The 19,997-nt window shown below is 37.2% G+C and overlaps 1 protein-coding gene across 1 annotated transcript; it reads right to left on the reverse strand.

The window, feature by feature from the left end:
• Positions 1-18,135: 18,135 nt before the first annotated feature.
• Positions 18,136-19,590, reverse strand: LOC306884521 (voltage-gated potassium channel regulatory subunit KCNF1-like; the record flags this gene model as incomplete). Its single annotated transcript, XM_079440453.1, has 1 exon — positions 18,136-19,590. The coding sequence occupies one exon, from the start codon at positions 19,588-19,590 to the stop codon at positions 18,136-18,138; it is 1,455 nt and encodes a 484-aa protein (XP_079296579.1).
• Positions 19,591-19,997: the final 407 nt, after the last annotated feature.

Raw genomic sequence — 19,997 nt, forward strand, 5'->3', positions numbered from 1 at the left:
AGAGAAGGTCACATGAATGCATACACACTTGTGCACATGCTATAATGGCATCAGATGCAGCTGTTGAGCTCAACCCTAAAGGTGTTTTAGTGATTTGTCTCTCTCAGGGCTAAATCTCAGCACCTGAGCTGTGTTTAGCTGTAGTCCTGAGGTCAGATATTGTGGTGAACTCACCTGCTAACTGATCTACCTGAAGCCGGTAATGAATTTACCATGGATCGTGTGAATCCTGTAAGAAACCGTTTTATAGAAGCCATAGTGAACGGACTTTTGTTATTCTTAACACAAAAACACAGTATATACGTCAAAGAGCATTCAAGACTTACTGTCAAAGAGGATGGCTTTATGGATTCACTCTGCTTGTTTTCCACACACTGTGCCTTTCATTTGTTTGTTGTGCAGAGAATGAGGTTGTTTTTCAGCCTGCAGGATGTTCAGAGACAGAGAGAAAACAACACGAGCTCTCATTCATAAACCCTTATTATAAAAGCTTCTCTCAAATGTCATTGTGAGATCAAACACACCGCATTGCTTTTTGCTGAAGCAAGGGAGATTTTGTTTTCAATGTATATCCTTGTGTTTTTTGACGAAAGCCTGCTGATTCGGATGATACTAGACATGAAATTGTACTTGCAAATTAGTTTTGTCCCATGAATCTTTTATATTTGTACACAGAATAACTTCTATTGTTATCTTGGCAGGATGGTAGTCATAAACACAACTGTTTAAATGTTTTTGATATTCTCTTATCCTCACCAAGGCCACATTTATTTGATAAAAAAGTAAAAATTGTGAAATATTATCATCACAATTTAAAATAACTGGTTACTATTTTAATATCTTCTAAAGTATAATTTATTCCTATGGCAAAGCTGAATTTTCCGCCATCACTCCAGTCTTCAGTGTCACATGATCCTTCAGAAATTATAAGTATTAATTTCTTTAAAAAAAATAAAAATTCTTTCTGACCCCAAACTTTTGAAAGGTAGTTTATAAAAGTGATTTCAACTAATTTATAATTGCTTCAACTGATGGTGCAACGCAGAAAGGATGGTGCATGGAAAACTGAAAATCATATGGGTTTTGAGCTACAGAACATTTCCGTTTTGGAGAAAAAATAAATAAATAAAATTATAAAAACTAAAAATCCCAAAAAGGACTTCAAAGGTCACAGAACAGACACGGTTTATAAAGCTGCAAGCCAGTGACCCACTTGCCCCTGTACAAAGTCTCTGCTATACAGTCATACTTTCTCTACTCCAGAAAAAGTGCTTTGAAGAAATGAATGAGTCAGGAGAAAAAGTCTTTCAAGGGTTGCTGAGAACCTCAAGGAGCATTATTGAGGGTTTTTAGAAGAGAGAACTTGAGCTGTGAAAAGTTACAGCGTCAATATTCCAGCAGAGAGTTTTATTTAGGATGAATAAAGAGGAGAACATGAAAGATTCACTCAGGGGATGATGTTCCCTTGTCTCATGTGTTTGCGTGAGCGTGCATTTAAATCGCCAATGGATTCTCCTGTGAATAGACCACTATCTCTGCCTGTGAGCACTGACAAACAACCTGTTGTCCCTGAAAATCTGTTAATTTAAAACAAAACAGACTGTCACGGCGTATCATATCAGGTGTGTTGATGAAAGCGTTTGTTCTCTGATGTTAGATCAGTATGAGCAGCCTAACAGTGTGAATGGGCTGTGTGTTTGTCTGTTGACGACTGGGCTGAATATAAATGAGAGATGAGTTTAAAAAAACCAAAGCAAGAAGACAAGAGAGGGTGATTTCTTTTGTCTCTCATTACTCTTTCATTACGTCTCTCAGATGTTTGTTTTCTGCATATTGTACATCATGTTTTAGTTGAACTCTGTTTTTGCTCTTTTGTCCTCTAGCAGATTCATTCTCTCTTTCTGCTTTCATTATTTCATTGTGTGGATGCTTGGTTCTAGTTATAATTTAAAGTTTTGTCATTTCTATATTAACTTTTTAAAACCCAATTCAATTATTTTTCAGTTAGTAAGTTCAGTTATTTTTAATTTTTATCTATTTTTTTTAATCCAAAAAATCATAACGACACATAAGCATTTACAAACATTTATACTTAGAAATGTGAAATAAATGTTTATCGAAAACAACTTACAAATGAGGAATACAAGCGATTTTTTGTGGTATTTGACATTATGCTGTAACTTGGAACACTCTGCAAAAGGATATAACATTACTTTTAGCATGTTTCATGACACATTCAAAGTGAAAAGTTCAGTAAGTGGTGCTAACATTGTGTTCAGTTTTATGCAAAACCTGTCAACATTTTATTGCTTTGCTTGTTGTATGTATGACAGCAGTTCGACAATACAATGTCCGGTGAGAGGTGGTGAATGGTCTACTCTATCGCATTTGACAGAAATGTACCACCTACACTAAACCCTGATAGTGTTAACAAAAGCATTAGATAAAAAAATCATTTGCTGAAGCAACCAGGTCATTTTAGCTTGCTTCTGCAAGTCTTTGATATCTTTTATTGTGACTTGTGTTTCACAGGACTTGTACAAGTGCTCTCCACATCACAAGTGCAATGCTATACCAGGTGAGCTACTGAGCAAGTTTACTATCTCAGAAAAGCCATATATATATATATATATATATATATATATATATATATATATATATATATATATATATATATATATATATATATATATATATATATATATATGGAGCTATTCATGTGATGCAAATCTCAAAATGTAATAGTTTACTCTTTTGAAGATAATCAGCCCCTGCGATTATAATTTCTGTGAACAAGAATAAAACTTGTTGTTTTTTGAGTTGGTGGAAACTAGTGAATCAGCCTATATTGATACAAAAACTAAGTTACCTGAGCTACTAAACACAGTTAACACAGAGACTGAGAGCTGTCATGATTTAAACAAGCAAGTTTTCCACTATAACGACACCTAACAAGACAAATACCTGTCTCTGTCTCTTGCTCCCTCGTAGTATCTTTCCATCTGTCCCAATTTTGTCTTTTTAACAGACTCTGATATATTAGAGTTCCTCTAGTTTCTTTGACCATGACTGAGGTGGTGCCGCTCACATGGGACTTTTCCCACAATGCCGTGCAAGTTTGGATGTCACAGACAACCCACCGTGTTGTCAGATGTCTTGACAAGACACAGAGGCATCATTATCTTGACGTTACTATGGGAACTGAAAAAAAACAAGCCCTCATTAAGTGAGAAAATGACACACGCACACACAAAGAAGCTCGCGCACACACAGAGACTGAAAAAATTAACATTAGACGATAGCAGTTGACAGAGGATGCAGCCAATCATACACAGACACGCATGCACAAACAAACACACAATTGCAAAGTCATGTAGAGAGAGAAGAGATGACAAATGATAAACACAGGATCTTTTAGTTGATAGGGGACACAACAGAGCTGACGGGGGGTTTAGAACATTGAAATACTATTTGAGTTTCTGCACAGTCATCTCAGCTGGAGAATATTTTGCATGTTGCATATGTAACAGTTTATGCTGTGATTAATGGCTGATGTCGCTCAGGCTGAGAATCTGATAGAAATATCTAATAAATATTTAAATACAACATCAGTAAATCTTATTTGGCTTGCCAACAAGAGGTAAAGAGACTGTAATTCAATTTGACTGACAGACCGAACAGTAAAAGTGGTGTGTGGGTCCAATGCTTATGTTAAACATCCAACCATGGTAGATACTCCATTAAATCACCTCAAGACTAATGACCTTGGAGGTAACAGTCATAGGAATTTATATGAATCAATCCATTTTCAATTCTAAAAATGACAAAACTGACAGTTCCAATACTGAATTCTAGTTTTTAAAATAGTTCCAAACAAAGCTAAAGCATCCAGCATTGTGTGCAATAAGCGTCAAGCAACAAACAAATGAAAAGACAGTAGAGACAGTCCTGAAACGCCCAGATCTGAAACTTACAAATTAGATTGTACAAATTCAATTCATAAGATCACCGCACTCCAAAACACTTCAAATTTGTGACAAATTGACAAAATTTTGTGTTTTACATTTACATTTAGTAATTTGGCAGACGCTTTTATCCAAAGCAACTTACAATTGGGGAATACAAAAAGCGATTCATCTTGAAGAGGCAATCAGACAGAGGAAGTGCTCGTAACACCAAGTCTCAGTCATTGTTCAAATAAGTACAAGCTAGTAAGGGAGGGAGAGAAAGATAGAGGGAAAGGATAGGAGTTTTTTAGTTTTTTGAAGACCCTTAGCTATGGTAAAATCACTGTAAAATTTGCAGAATTTTCTCCTCTATAAAAGAATATTTTTCAAAGTTGTAAATTAAGATTATTGGATTATGTTTTATAAGAAACTGTTTCAGTCTTTCTACTTCTAAATTTTATGCATAATACAATGTGCTACTTGCCATTTCTTTGTTACCATTTATAAATTTGCAACTATTTGTAACTATTTTCCTTTTCAGGGAGAACAATTAACAATTAAAAAGCCGGTTACCCTATTCTTGTGCAGTATCAGACTAAACCGTCAATGAATAAAAACACTAGTAATGAGTAAAAAAAAAAAAAGGCTAAGAAAGAAAAATACACTTACTACTACTGACTGATACAGATATTTTTTAAAGTTTAAAAAGTGTTGGAAAGTTGAAAAATGTGCTGCCAGACAGTTTCCAGTTACTGCTGTGTTGCTGCAGCGATACAGAGTGGGGGAAAGATGGCACAATCTGTCTGGTGGAAAAGAGGAAATGTGAGATGCACACAAACAAAACACTCTGCAGGGCTAAGACGTCATATTGAGAGAGAGATTGAGAGATATGTGCGTCTCGTGTCGTTTATATACTGTATTGTGTATCTGTACCTTGCTGTCTACCCAGGGCTCTGCTGGATGATCAGGCAGAAGTTTACACACACAAACAGACACAGCTCAGCTACAGGAATCTGCCGGCACCCATAAAAAAACATTCGCACCCCATTGAGCCAACAAATGCTCCCCAGAGACCTGCTGCTCCCGGTGAGTATCAGGTATGTCTAAAAACACCTGTAGATTTCTGAATGTTTTTGAATTGGTGATTAGATTCTGGGACACAAAAGTTTAAGACCACATTGTTGAAATCAATGTTTGTTTGTTTTTAGTAATTTTTTTTTAAGTAAGAAAAATACATATTTTTAAAATAATTTAAACTGGGAATAAATAAATAATTTTTTGGAAGATTTAAAATAAATATGGATTCTACGAATATTTGTAACACTGATATGAACAACTCTGTTGAGAAGATGTGTTTCAAGATGCGTTTCAGTTTCGTGCAAACTTGTGGAGTTCGTGCAGTTTAAGTGCTGCTGTCATTAAAGCAAAAGAGGGACAAACCAAATACAGAGACATTTTGTAATTCATTAAACATTTTCAGTTCCACTTCACTCAAACGGTCATGCTGATAATATCATTTGTATGTTGTATTAAATTAAAAAAGATTGTAACAGAAGCATTTTCACTAGTGCTCTCAGACTTTTGTAAGTCTGTCTGCTCTTTAGTAATGGGCTTAGATTCTTTAAAGAAGATTTCTACACAAATCATATTTGATTTGGTGTGAATATAAAGCAATACACTTTTGTTAGAGGAAAGAAAGGAGGACGAAAAACCCTGTCATACACACATATACACCAATCAGACCACTTGCTACCAAGAAATAAATGTGCATCAGGACAGACAGAAAGCCTGCAGGCAGAACGGCTTCAAAGCCTGCTCACAGTGTGTGTGTGTGTGTGTGTGCGTGTGTGTGTGTGTGTGAGTGAGTGCTTCCGCCCCCACACTGTCATTTTCACACCTGTTTCTATGTGATAAGACTCTTCTCCTTTATTTTACTCTCATGATAATAAGGGCTTGTGCCTCCTAAAACTCACACACATGCACACATACATTTACCTAAATTAGGACATAGCTTCTATTGTTTTTATATAAAGCTAACTATAATGACTCGAGAAAAATTCTGACCTTAAAATTATTTATTTGGTTATTTTTTGTTGGTTTCAGAATTTTATAAAAATTTTGGACCTGTGGTACTGTGGACTGCACATTCTCTCAACACACAACACAAAAGCTGTTGGCTCACAGGGATTCAGATTTGAATCGGACCTGGGCCGTGACCCAATCCCCCCCCCCCCCCCCTCCCTAAAAAAAATGCTGGGTTAAATAGAACCCAGTGCTGGCTAAAATATGGACAAACCCAGCGGGAAAAAAAAAATCATAGTTCCTTGAGCTACAGACTATTACTCAATCCACATGTTGGTGCACACATATTCATGCAAAATAAAATAACACACACACACACACACACAAAAGCCTGCAAAATCCACCAATATTTCTTCCTTGCGCTATTCAGGATAAACACAAAAAACAAAGACATTCTCACACACATAAACACAGACACAGATAAATGACAAACTGACCACACACACACACACACACACACACACACACACACACACACACACAGAGACTCTCTTATCCCTCTGCTTGGTTATGATACTTCCTGATTTAATCTAACATCAGCTTCAACAGAATGGGCAGCACATGAGGTTCTGTGTGTGTCAAAGAGATTAAGAGTGAATCAATATGAGTGATTGGTTGAACTTCTCGCTCCGTTAACCAGCATTAATCTCTGTGATTTATGAGTCTCTAACATGCACACACACATTCATGATTGTGTGTTTTGTCAACATCACTCTCTGATTAACGCATATGTGCCGCTGCTGTCCTACATCAAGCTCATTTATGGATCACACAAGTGAATCACACATAAGAAGCGATACCAATAAATGACAGAATGGAGAGATGGATGAGGTCAACACTTCAAAGGACGCCCAAATACTTGTCTAGGCTTGTGATTAAGCAAATCCATCTCAGTCCATTCCTGCAAATAAAAAACCAACACACTCTGAGGAGACGTCTGTGTAACCAAATTACAGATGCATTGTAGCTCCCAAATGGAAATGATTCACTGAGCAGACAGAAGCGGATCTACACCGCAGTTTAGAATCCAAACAATGGAAGATTTCAAGAAAAAAATATGAATGGAAGATCTTGAATTTCTGACTTAAACACTATGCTACAGCTTTACGGGCAACAATACTGCATATGGTTCAAATATTTGGGGTCAATATGAGAAGTCTCTTATGCTCACCAAGGCTGGACGTATTTAGTGATTCCATGAAATATAACTATTTAAATTACTTTTTTGTTTTAATATATTTAAAAATTGTATTTATCCCTGTGATGGCAGACATTATCCTTCAGAAATCATTCCAGTATGCTGATTTAGTGGTCAAGAAACATTCAACAAACACTGAAAACAGTTGTGCTGCCCAAATATTTTTGTGGAAACCACATTTTTTTTCAGAATTCTATGATGTAAATAAAGTTATTTATACAGCCTTTATTTACAATAGAAATCTGAAAACATTGTAAATGCCTTTACTGTCACTTTTGATCAATTAATTACATCCTTGCTGAATAAAAGTATAGTATTCAATGTACTTCATTGACACAAACACTGATGATTTTCTTACCCACAGTGCAGTGGAGGGTATGGGATAGTGTGCTGAATTACTGCAGGACCTCAAGGACAGAGGTCAGACGGAGAGGGAATTCCAATCAATCAGTTGGCTACAGTGGACGGAGACTGACCATGGGGAGCACCGGGACTTTTCCCACGTAGGCTGGTCAACTTGTGGTTCAGCTGTCCTGACTAAATTTAAGTAAAAGTTAAACAAGGTACACAACGATTTTAAAGGGAAAAGGTTTAAAGGGAAATATTGTCACACCAGCCCATTTAAAACAATGTGGCCACATCTGTTGGATTTTAAAACAATGTATTTCTCATTCTAGACATTTAAAAGATGTATTGTTTGCTGTCCAGTTTAATTGTGCTAAATGTGTGATGCACACTACCGTAAAGGTTTAAAACATTTTTAAAGAAATGTTATTATCAAAATAAGATTATTATAGGCTAATATTTCTAAATATTACTGTTTTTACTGAATTTTTTAATCAAATAAATACAAACCTGGTAAGCATAAGAGACTTCTTTCAAAAATCTAAAAAATCTTACCAATCCTTTGTACGGTAGTGTAAAAATGTTTCAGACTAGTGTTGGGAGATATACCGGTTTAAATGGTAAACCTGTTTGAATTACGCACACGGTATGGATTTTATTTTATTTTTTTAAACGGCATTCTGTTACAAGTGGCTAGACAGTGTCCTGAGTTGAGAGGAGATCCCTGTTAACTGCATACACTTCTGACTACCGGTTAGAGAACTTTTAAAAAATATTAATTACACACAACTAATTCTTAAATGGGCAAGTAAGCCAACTGTAAACGGACATTAACAGAGGCCGGAGAGAAAAGAGGAGAGAAAATGCTGTAGCAGGCAGAGCAAACTCACTTCATCATGTGCCAAATATTGGAGGAAATACTGAATTTGATTCAGGTATATAAATGTATCTCTGAGGGGAACTGACTGTCTTAAGGAAAGTTTAGATGGTATTTCCTTTTCATTTAATGAGGTAGCCTATTTAAAAGCTCAATGCTACTTTGTTTACAGCAGTAACAAAGGAAACGCTGTGCTGCTGTTCCATAAGCGCCACCTGCTGTCAGAGAGTGAATTTGCATTCTCATTTAGCCTGTCTACTGTTTCTGTTTCATGCAGGCATGTTTTATGTAGCATAATTTTACAAAGGTGAGGTCAGACTATTCTGTTTTTGATTCAGATTTTGAAATTATACAACCTAATTTATATCAAACTGCTCATGCTACATGTAACATGTTTGTTTGGATTTTGATTAAAATGCAGTGGTTCTGAAACCGTTTCATGCATTCTGATTCATATAAAGGGACAGTCAGCAAGCCCTTCAACCATCCTTCTCAGTCTCTCTACTCAGAATCTACAAACACAGACACAAGTGTAATCTTTGAAAAAGGCTGAAGTTGCAGATCTCAATCTAGAAAAGGATTATGGGATGCTACTCTACTCGAGGGGCAGACTAGAGTAAAGCAAAGGCTCAGAGAACATCCAAAACTTTAACCCTTAAACATGGCCAGCATGTTAACAAAAACCATAATAATATATCAATGATATAATGAAATAACACTGGCTGTGATATAGACGACTATTGCTTTTCACCGTCACAGCATGTACATAAATGGTGAATCTATACTACATGACTCCAAGAACCAAGTAAAAGCCATTAAACCAGCACTCAGAATCAGTGAGAGTAAAACAAACTGATATAACAACAACTGAACAAAAGTTTTTATCTAAATTCTAAATAGATTTTATCTAAATATTGTCTCACTCGAAAACTCTGGAAGTCTAAAAAAAATAATGAAAAGTCCTGCTGGTTGGTTACGAATGCAGAAACACTCTGCATGTACATTACGTGCTTGTGCATGTGTAAAATGAGCAACCTGTTGAGTCTGTCAGACTGTATTGATCATCATTGGATTAATGGTTCCCAGTGTGTAAACTGTAAGAGACAGACACATGCAGGAAAAAGAGTGATTATAGTGAACAGCATAAAAGTGACAAAGTGATAAAATGTTGTTGCAAAAATGAGTACACCCTCCTGAAAGTTACTAAATAAAACTAAAAAAAAAAAAAAAAAAAAAAAACGTGTATAGGTTTAAGGCTATTTTTGATCAACAGGTAAGTATATTGAACCAAAACTTTTAAAGACAAGTAATTTCCTGACAATTAAAAGTGTTATATAGCCCACTGAATCATAGGCCGACTTAATGCTGGCAGCAGTGGAACCACTTGGGAGAGAACTGCCAGTTGACCCATTTCTTAGCATAAAAGAGGACAATGTTACAAGAGGAATACTAAATTATTGTTTTAAGTGTGAAAATACAGCAGAAGTAGCACCGACATTCAAAAACAATGGACTTGTGACAAGGCTCCAGAAATAATCAGGTCTTCACTTTAAGTTTTCATTTAGTGATGAGTGAATTTTTGCTAGAAAAAGAGCAGGAGAAATAACATACAAGTGTCCCAGAGCCTGCAAAAGCTATGAAAAAAGTGACACTTTATCTCACAGAGTATGACGCAGCCTGCAGAAGTGACATGCATGGTTGTTGTCACCATTAAAATTACCTACTGTAGGCCAAAGCAAAATAAACTCATTTAACCACTTCCAAGGCCCATATTTACAAAATCGAGACTTCTGGGAATCCATACTCTAGTCTCAAGAGACCAAGTCAATCATTTTGGATTCCAAAAGCATCCAAAATTATCTGGTGTACAGCTTTTATATAGGGATGAATGAGTGCTGAAGGTGTGAGGGAGTTGTGCTTTATCAATACGGTCATGAATTCACACACTACTGTGTGATGGAATACAAAAACTTGAAACGGAAGATACTACCCTCCCCTCATTCCCTGCATTATTGGGCATTTTTTCAGCATGACAATGAAGATATTCATTCTCCCAAGGTGAAAATCCTTCAGTGGGCATGTATTTCACTCAATCTTAACACTCTTGAGCAGCTGTGGGGGATTCTGTAGAGACGAGCTGAGCAAAACTACCCATTAAAGAACAGAGCATTCAAGGAGGTCATCCTCCAGGAGTTAAACAAGACAGATGTGAAAATTTGTCATGTACACTCAATTTGACCATCTTTTCAAGAATAATATTAGTGATCATTAAGAAAATACATATTTTATATTTATTCAGAGGGGGTGTACTCATTTATGCTGTTCACTGTATATAACTGCATCAATCAGCCCTGAACATTTCTAAATAAGACACCTATACCTTATTATGATTGACAGATATGGCCCATCCACTTCCCCACTCCTGCTAAGCTCGCCTACTGTGAGTGTTTCTGAAACCAGCAGCATCTTAGAAAGCAGAGCTCAGCATCCCTGTGGCTGTGTTCATATATCGAAAGCTGCACTGATATTTCATGCTCTGCCAAGTCTAGGCAGTTCATAAGACACCTGCATGCTGTTCAAAAGTTATTGTTGATCTCAATGTGATACTTCTGTCTTTTTTTGTCCTTTCTCTATGGCTCAAGAATCCACAGTCAAGACAAGATGCTAGCAGAGTACGGTATTATTATTTCACCATTTTCTTTGCAAGATTGTTCACTGTCTCTTCTTGTCAGCTGGGTACCGAAGCAAGTAATCACATTGTCCTCGAAACCAATTAAATGTGACTTCCCATCATTTCTCCAACAGTCTCACTTCCTGCACCACTAAACAGGTTAATTGAAATGATCAGTTATTCAATGTTCTGTCCATCTGTGTAACATTCTCTCTCCTGCTCCTCTTTTTCTAAAGATACCAGATTAAATTTAGATAAATAATGAATCCTCATCAGTCTTCTGCTGCTCGCCATCCAGGCAGTGTGTCAACAAACACCAACATTATACTTTGTCTGTCTGTCCAGGAATCAGTCAATAAATCCGTGAGTTGAATCTCCTGACTGTTTTTATCTCACAGCCCACACACACTCACATTCATCTTGCCATCTAGCATGTTTTCTGTTCTCTCCACTACACAAAAACACACACATTCTATTATAGTGCATGGGGACTTTACTTTGGCTTCCAACTGTTTTCATCTGAGCTTTTTATATTTTCTATCCCTTAACGTTTAACCAAACCCTTGCAGAAATACTTTTGGATTTTAAAATAAATGTTTTAAAATTAAAGTGGCCATGTAAAAGTAATAAGGATGTAAAAGCCATGTCATAATATAAATTACTATTAAAAATGTAATTACTTCAATAATAATTGCAATTAATCATTCAGAATTTTTGAAGAAAATTATTATTAATATTAAACCTATCAATATTCAATATAACAACAATAATAATATATTCTATAAAGTTCAAATTAATGGTTGAATTCTTCCATGGAACACAAAAGCATACCCTAGTGAAAACTAAATATATTAAAATGCATTTGAAATACATTTATTTCATGCTAAAGATACATGCTAAACATACTACAAATATATTTACATATTTATGTGCTTAATAAAAATACCCTGCAATTGTACTTTAACAGGTAGGCTTAAAGTCTGATAAATTTGAACAACTAATTTCTTGCTTAATGCATTTTAATTGTGTGAAAGTGCTGAGGTCCAGCTAAAGATACACTGAAGTACATTTGATTGTTCTAAAGTGGAACTATAGCAAGTATACTTTAGGTACACTTTAAATACCTTGCATTTAAAGACTGATATTATTCAAAGATCATAAAACTCTTATTATTATAGTGACATTAAAACACAATTTAGGCTTAATATTAAGAAATGTGCATTGTGCACAGGTAATACTCTAAATAAATATTTAATTAGAATTTTATATCAGTAGCCTAGTCTCGAGCGATATGTCAGTAAATATGCTAATAGATTTGAACTATACATTTTTTCCACTATAGTTCTCAAATCTTTTTCATGTTTGCACACATCAACCAAACAGCAGGTTTGATATCAATGACCATAAATAATTCTCATAACCAATCGCAACATGCCAAATTTCAACATTGTTACACACAACCGCTTCAGAAAACTTGGAATGTGGTGTACATGACATACAGACCACTTTTCTTGTCTTTTTTTGGACAGTCCCTGGTCACTATTCACTTTCATTATACAGAAAAGATTTGAATGAAGGTCCTGCCTTTTCCTTTTGTGGTGTACATTAAGAAAAAAATTAATTCTAAAAGATATGAGGGTGAGTAAATGATGTAGATGACAGAATTTCTTTTTTGGGTGAACTCTCCATATAAGGCATTTTTAAATATCGCCTTTTTGCTGATAGGGATCATTAGCTGTTCTCAGCCATGCAGGTAATTACAGGTTGTACTATCCTTGTGGGCACAATTTGATCCTAACAACGATGGCAAAAGCTGACCCCACACACATCCTGCATACAGATAGATATAATGCTGAGGAAGTTTATAATGATGATACCCACAATGCCCCTGTGGAGTACCTTTTGCCCTCTCTCCAGGGCACAAATACTATATACACAACATAGGTGAAACAGGAATCATTCAAAAAGGGTTTCATCCATCCAGCTTTTCCTCTATTCATCTAATCATTTCCTTAATGGGAAAGGTGGTTAGGAGCACAATGTGAAAAGGCAGGTTTTTTTCGGTCTCTTAAAAGACAATCATTACTTGTTTTCTCTCTGGCGCTCTTTGAAGTAAAAGGTCAAGTTGTTCTGTCTGTGTGAAGGACTGCACCGTGTTTAAGTAATTATCTCGGACTGGAATTGCCAGAGTGTTGGACTAATTATTTTTGCTGTTAGAACCCTAACGAGCAGCAGAACTGTAGGCGTAAGCTGGCGGCTGCTGGCAGAACATGATCAGTGCTTACAAATGATCACTAACAATCAGACAGTCTCCTAAAATTTGCACTAAAACACACACATTGAGCCAAGGTCTAAATCACAAAACACCCAGCTGTGCTCCTAATGTAACCTTTGCTGCAAGAACAAGCTACAAGAGTGCGGCTGAACCAAAGTCTGGTCACACAAACCTTTCACATCTGATTGCTGTCTAAAGATGGAAGAAAAGGGATCTCATTTGAGCTTTTCTTTTCATGAGACTGAAGACGTTGACTAAAACTTAAGAACGGATGGATGAATGATTTCACCCAAGACCCATTTACCTTTCTTAGCAACAGCAGAATTCTGAGAATCAGTTCTTATTAGACATCTCCGTTTATACTGGAATGTTTTTTTCTTTATCCAGCATAATTCTGCAAAATTAGCAAATATTTTTAGCAAATCATTAAATGCCATTAAGTGCTTGAGATTACACCGAATTGGATGTTTAAATGTCAACAAACACTTGAGTCACATAATGGCAGTTACACACCCAGAGGATAACGGAATGGATGGAATTAATAAATTGCATATAGATAAATGAGTGAAAAAATGGTTCAGATTCTATCAGCATGGGAACATCACTTTTAGCAGTGTATTATTCTCTTTCAGCATTTGTCAAAAACACTTATTCTCTGCTGTGAGCGAACAAAATTGAGCTGAAGTTCAAGTAACATGACAAAGTATCAATACAAATATTTCATGAGCAAAAGTTACAAAATATTAAAAATTTAATAATAAAAAAATGCCTTTAAATAGCCATGCATTGCTTAGGTTCCAAAACAGCTCAGGTCATTGCTGTCATTGACCTGTAGAGTAAATATACAGTAGCTACTGTCTTTTTTTTTTTTTTTTTTTTTTTTGTCTCTCACAAATACAGTTCTCATTTCTAACCTGTGTGCATGAGTAAAAACTTTCTGGTGAAAATATACTAGGCTGTGAACACGCAAGCTCTCAAACTATTTCAGCGAGTGGAACAGCTGTAATCATGTTAGCACTAAATGGAAAGTGTAATCTTGAGCTATAAAGCATGCAGTCACTCTCACACTCTCACACTCGATTACAGCACAAAAATGGCCACTCAATCTCACGGTTCAATGCATATCCACTCACACATACAAAACTTCAGCCATATGCATACTTGCAAATATGTTCACATTGTAGACAGAATCTCACTAATTCTCTTAACTGCACTGTAATGCACACATACACTGTAAAACCTGAGAAGCAAAATGGTTTAAATGTAAATGTCTTTAAATCTTGAATTTGGTAACACAATACGGGTGCACTAATAAAAGCATTCATTTATTCTTAACTAATGCACAGATAATCGTGAGTTAATGTATGACTAATGAAGAACTAAACCATTAATTAATGATTACTACATCAGCAACTAATAGAAAGTTTATCTGATTAATTGATTAACTAATATATAAATTGCCAATAATTAAATGTGTCATTATGTAATTCCTTAACAACATAGTCTTAATTAATATTGTAAATACAATATATATCATTACAAAGATATCATTATGTTATGACTTTACTTGTTGAAGCACATGACTATTAACTCATTAAGTAATATTTCATTTTAGTTTTGACATCCACAATGAGAGATGGATTTCAGTCTCCAGCCATCTGCAACTGGGATTCCGCCGTACCAAATGAAATGGCATTTAGTCCCTTTCAAAAATGAACCAAGATTTTGCTACAACTTTAAAAAAAATAAATAAATAAATAAATAAAATGGTTACTATAGTTAAACCATGGTAACCAGAAATTAACCATACTACACTAATTGTGGTATTTATAGTAAAACTGTGTTTATACAAATGGTAATTAATACACCAAAAAGCTACACTTCTACTATAATAAAACAATGGCAATATTTTGCAAGGTGTGTCTTGTTGTTCAAGAATATGTCTGCTTGAAGCTTGAGTTCTACAATTCAAAATGCCGGACACTGAGAACATGCGGCCAGGCACTTTATATGAGACGCAAGCGGCACGGCACAACACAAACAAAAGACAAAAAAACCCACTATGATCGGTGACACTGTCTACACTAAATTTCAGCACGATGCCACATGACACCATAAATCCTAGACCGTAAACTGATGCCCATTTCTATTTCTGACTCACTCCAAGTGCTTGCTTTACTTCCGGTATGAAGGACAAATAGATTTGCAATGCTCTATCATGTTTAGTAGTTTAGACTCAGGTGCGCTAATGTGTGTAGCCCAACTCACCCATCCTTCAAACATTTTCTCTGACATTACATTCACTGTGCAACTGTCCAAACAGTCCCACAGACCTCAAACTTTGGTGGGGATTTCAAAACCCCTAACCATAACGACTTATTACTTAATTAGTTCATAGTCATGTACCTTAACAAGTAGTCATAACATGATATCTTTGTAAATCTTTAGCTAATGATTAATTAAAGCAGACAACTGGAAGTTGAAATGCATAGCTTTGACCCGTTGAGGTAATTAAGACATTAATTTACAATATTAGTTCAAATTATATGTTGTTAAGGAATTAATACATGATGGCATTTAATTAAATGGCAATTCATATATGAGTTAATCTATTAATCAGATAGACTTTTTATTAGTTGCTGATATAGTAATCATTAATGAATGGTTTAGTTCTTAATGAGTCATACAGTAACTCATGATTATCTGTGCATTAGCTTTATTTAGAGCTTTGTATAGATCCTGTTAATTGGCATAGATGTTCTCTAACCATAGTGATGGGGGCCCAAGAGAGCTGATTGGAGGACAGCACAGGTGGGCTCAACTCACTATGCAAGAATCAAAGCTTCAAACCTGTACATGTACAACAATATTCAATATAAACTTTCAGAAACACTAAAACTGTTATACAAAAGAAGTACACATTGCAGAGAACAAAATAAACGTACACCCAAAAGAAGCCTTTCAACTATTCAAACAAACCCACACAGAAGCACACCCATACTCCTCGCGATGCGAATTTAAACCATGTCAGCTATCTCATCACGCTTGTAGGTGCCAGGGCAGCCATCTTGTCGGAGCGTTTCGAGGGTGTATGTGAGAACCCCCTGCCGTGCAGACATGTTCAAATGCTTCTCTATATAACAAACACACACACATTCCCTCCATAAACACTCAGTATCGCTTCTCATGACTGACACTAGCCCACATCATGCTGGGGGTCCTATTCTTAGCCTCCAGTGGCTCTTCGCTGAATTCCGGCATGTTTGGGTGGATTCTGTGACTCATTTGTTTTTATCTCGGTGCTGGAATGTTGAGTCAGGAATTGGACATCAGGAAACGGCAACATAAGGATGAGAGTAAAACTCTCTCAAGATGTAAAGCAAAATGGTGAAAAAGCGACATTTCAGAATCTCAGCTCACTCAAACACCTGTTGTGCTGACCGCTTGCACAGGAGCAGTGTGCTTTTAAGCAAACCTGAGCAAATAGTGCACTTGTGAACAACACTATAATAAAAGGACAAATACTGTTATTTTACACTATGAATGCAATGTGGGTACATGCATTTCTGAGTACCTCCAAATGTGCTGCAAGTAATCACAATTTGTTTTGGACCCCATTTACAACTTTATATAGAACTGACCACTTGAAATCTGATCACTGTGCAGAGGTATAAGGAGACAGATATAGAGAGGAAGGGAGAGAACCAAAAAGTTGAGGACTGTGTAAATTATTTAATTTGAAGATTCATTGCTTAAAAGGCAAGACTCACCTGTAACTCTGCAAACACCTAAGTTGCACACTCTTCCTTCCAGAAAAAAATGTCTGAGAATATCTCTCTAGTGTCTACATGCTTGTAAGTCCTTATAATACTGAGAATGAAAAAGAAAAAAAACCACCAGTATTATAAAAATAGACAGACGGGTGGTCTTTTTCATCAGACAGTTGCTTCCTAGCAACCAATAAAATCTAAAATCTGCATTTGAGGAAAAATTTATATATTATATATATATATATATATATATATATATATATATATATATATATATATATATATATATATATATATATATATATATATATATATATATATATATATATATAATAGAAATTAGTCAAGTTCAAGGAGTGATCTTCTTAAAAATCTAACCAACTGGGAAGAGTGAATGAATGAACGAATGAATGATGAATGAATGAATGGCCTACACATGTATACAAATTGAATTTCTCTTATTGAATTCTCTTAATTTTTATGTTACACTCATCATAATTTTGACTTGACGCCAATTCATAATATCAATTTAATCATTTACCATTCATTAATATTATCTAAAATAAAATGTAAAAAAAAAAAAAACATCTCAAATTTGGTTTGTGTCCTGTAAATGCTTCATATTTTTACACTTACGACTTCTACAGTCACCTCAGGAGGTGATCATACATGATACTGATTTCACACTTGTAGCTCATTGTACGTGTGTGTATGTTTAGTATGATTCCGATTACGTTGATGTAAATGTTTTGGTTATCTAAAACACATACGCGTGAAGTTTGACATGCACTTTATTTAATAAAGACAAAATAACACTATTGAAGAGGAACTGACTTTTGATGTCCCGTGAAAACACCACAAACAGCTTGACGGTCACACTGCAGTACAGCAGTTTATAGCGCACAATGACCAAAATAACACAAGCTCTCGTGAAACGTAAAGTGCTTTGCAAGTTTCTTTCACTTTTGGCCTAGGTCAGGCTTCTCTTCTTCACGGGCTCCCTCTCAGTCCTGTGCGCTCCCAAAAGGAGCGGGATGTATGTATCGCTACGCGACGCGCGCAAGGCACCTTCCCACGCGTTCCCGGGCGCGTCAGACCTGCGCGAGGAGCTTTTCACCGCGAGCTCGAGCGCGCGTAGCTCCATGAGTTCCAGCTCGTGTTTGGCGGCGGTTTCTAGCACCTTCTGCTTGTTGTAATAGATGACGAAATTGTTAATGATGGGGTGGATGGGCAGCGCTATGGCGATCACCCCGCACAGGAAACTGATGGCCGCGTTGCACCGGCCTAGGGTGGTTTTTGGGTAGATGTCCCCATAGCCGACGGTGGTCATGGTGATGATGGCCCACCAGAAGGACTGCGGGATGCTTCTGAACAGCGTCTCCGGGTGGCTCTGCTCCATGGTGTACCCTAGCGCGGAGAACACGAAGATGCCCACTCCCATGTACATGAGGAGCAGCCCCAGCTCCTTGAAGCTCCGTTTGAGCGCGTATGTGAGCGTCTGCAGGCCAGAAGAATGGCGCGCCAGCTTGAAGATCCGCGCAATGCGCATGATGCGGAGCGCCTGCACCGCCTGCTGCACGTTGACCAGCTCCATCATGGCCGTGCCGAGATACGTGAGAACCAGCACCACGTAGAACGGCAGGATGGCCAAGAAGTCTACCATGTTCATGAAGGAGAGCGCGAAGCGCACCTTGTTTGGGGACGATGCGAGGCGCAGCACGTACTCTACCGTGAACCAGACGATGCACGCCGTCTCAATGGCATCCAGGGTCGGGTGCTCAACGCGGTTCCCCTCGGAATCCTCCACCTGGAGGTCCGGTATAGTCCCGAGACACATCACCACAGATGACACTAGAATGAACAGGAAGGACACGACGGCAATTACGCGTGCGGGGAGCGAGGACTCTGGTTTCTCCATGAACTTCCAGAGAAACTTCTGCCATCTTTCAGTGCGGCTCATGTTAGGGTCACAGTCCAGATCATCCAGGATCAGTTTCACCTTGTCTGCAATCTCTGCCAACTCTTCCTCTTTCTCAGTCAAGTCACTCTTGCAGCATTCGTCCAAGTAGCCCAAGTCGATCTTCCAAAACTCCATCTCTTTGATAAAACAAATAGGGCAGATTCCGCGCTTCATATGGATCTCTCCAAAGTAGTACACTTCCACGATGCATTTAAACGAGTCGGGATCTCGGTCAAAGTAGAATTCTCGTTTTCCAGGGTCGTAATCATCGCAGAGCGAGGAAATGACATCAAAACTCCGAGTTGAGCAGTTCACTAGTTCGGCGAGCCTGCTGTCCGGATAGCGGTTCAGAATGTCTCCGCACAGCACCAGCCGCACACCCCCGATGTTTACGGCGATTTCTTTCTCGTCGCTGCTCGACGAGCCGTTACAGTGCGCGAAACGGGTCCTCGGTAGCGTCCACATCCTCGCAGCCCTAGTCTCTAAACATTTAAATCGCGTTAAATGTTAGGAACGATGAGTTGTAAGAAAAGGCGCATGGAGACGCAGGGTTCTTTTATGTCAAAAGAGTGTGCTGATTAACTTCGTAAATACTAAAGGCATGCTAAGAGAGTAAAATTAATACATTTTGTCTTGGAAAAAAAAAAGCTTTGAAAAGAAAAAGAATCAAGCGAATGCGATCTTGATTCAAGCAGATAACATTTCTGTGCGCTTTTGCGCAGTGAAAGCGCGCAGTTGGCACAGCAGTAACAGGTCTCCCCCTCCTCCCTGTGCACCTCTGTCTTTCTCTCTCGCTCGCTCTCTCTCCCTCTGTAACCCCCGATGCTTTATTAATATATCTCGCCTGGTGTTTCCTGCCATTTCCAACCTGT

This window comes from Barbus barbus (genome assembly GCF_936440315.1).
Source record: "Barbus barbus genome assembly, chromosome: 18".
In the NCBI taxonomy this organism is placed as follows: domain Eukaryota; kingdom Metazoa; phylum Chordata; class Actinopteri; order Cypriniformes; family Cyprinidae; genus Barbus; species Barbus barbus.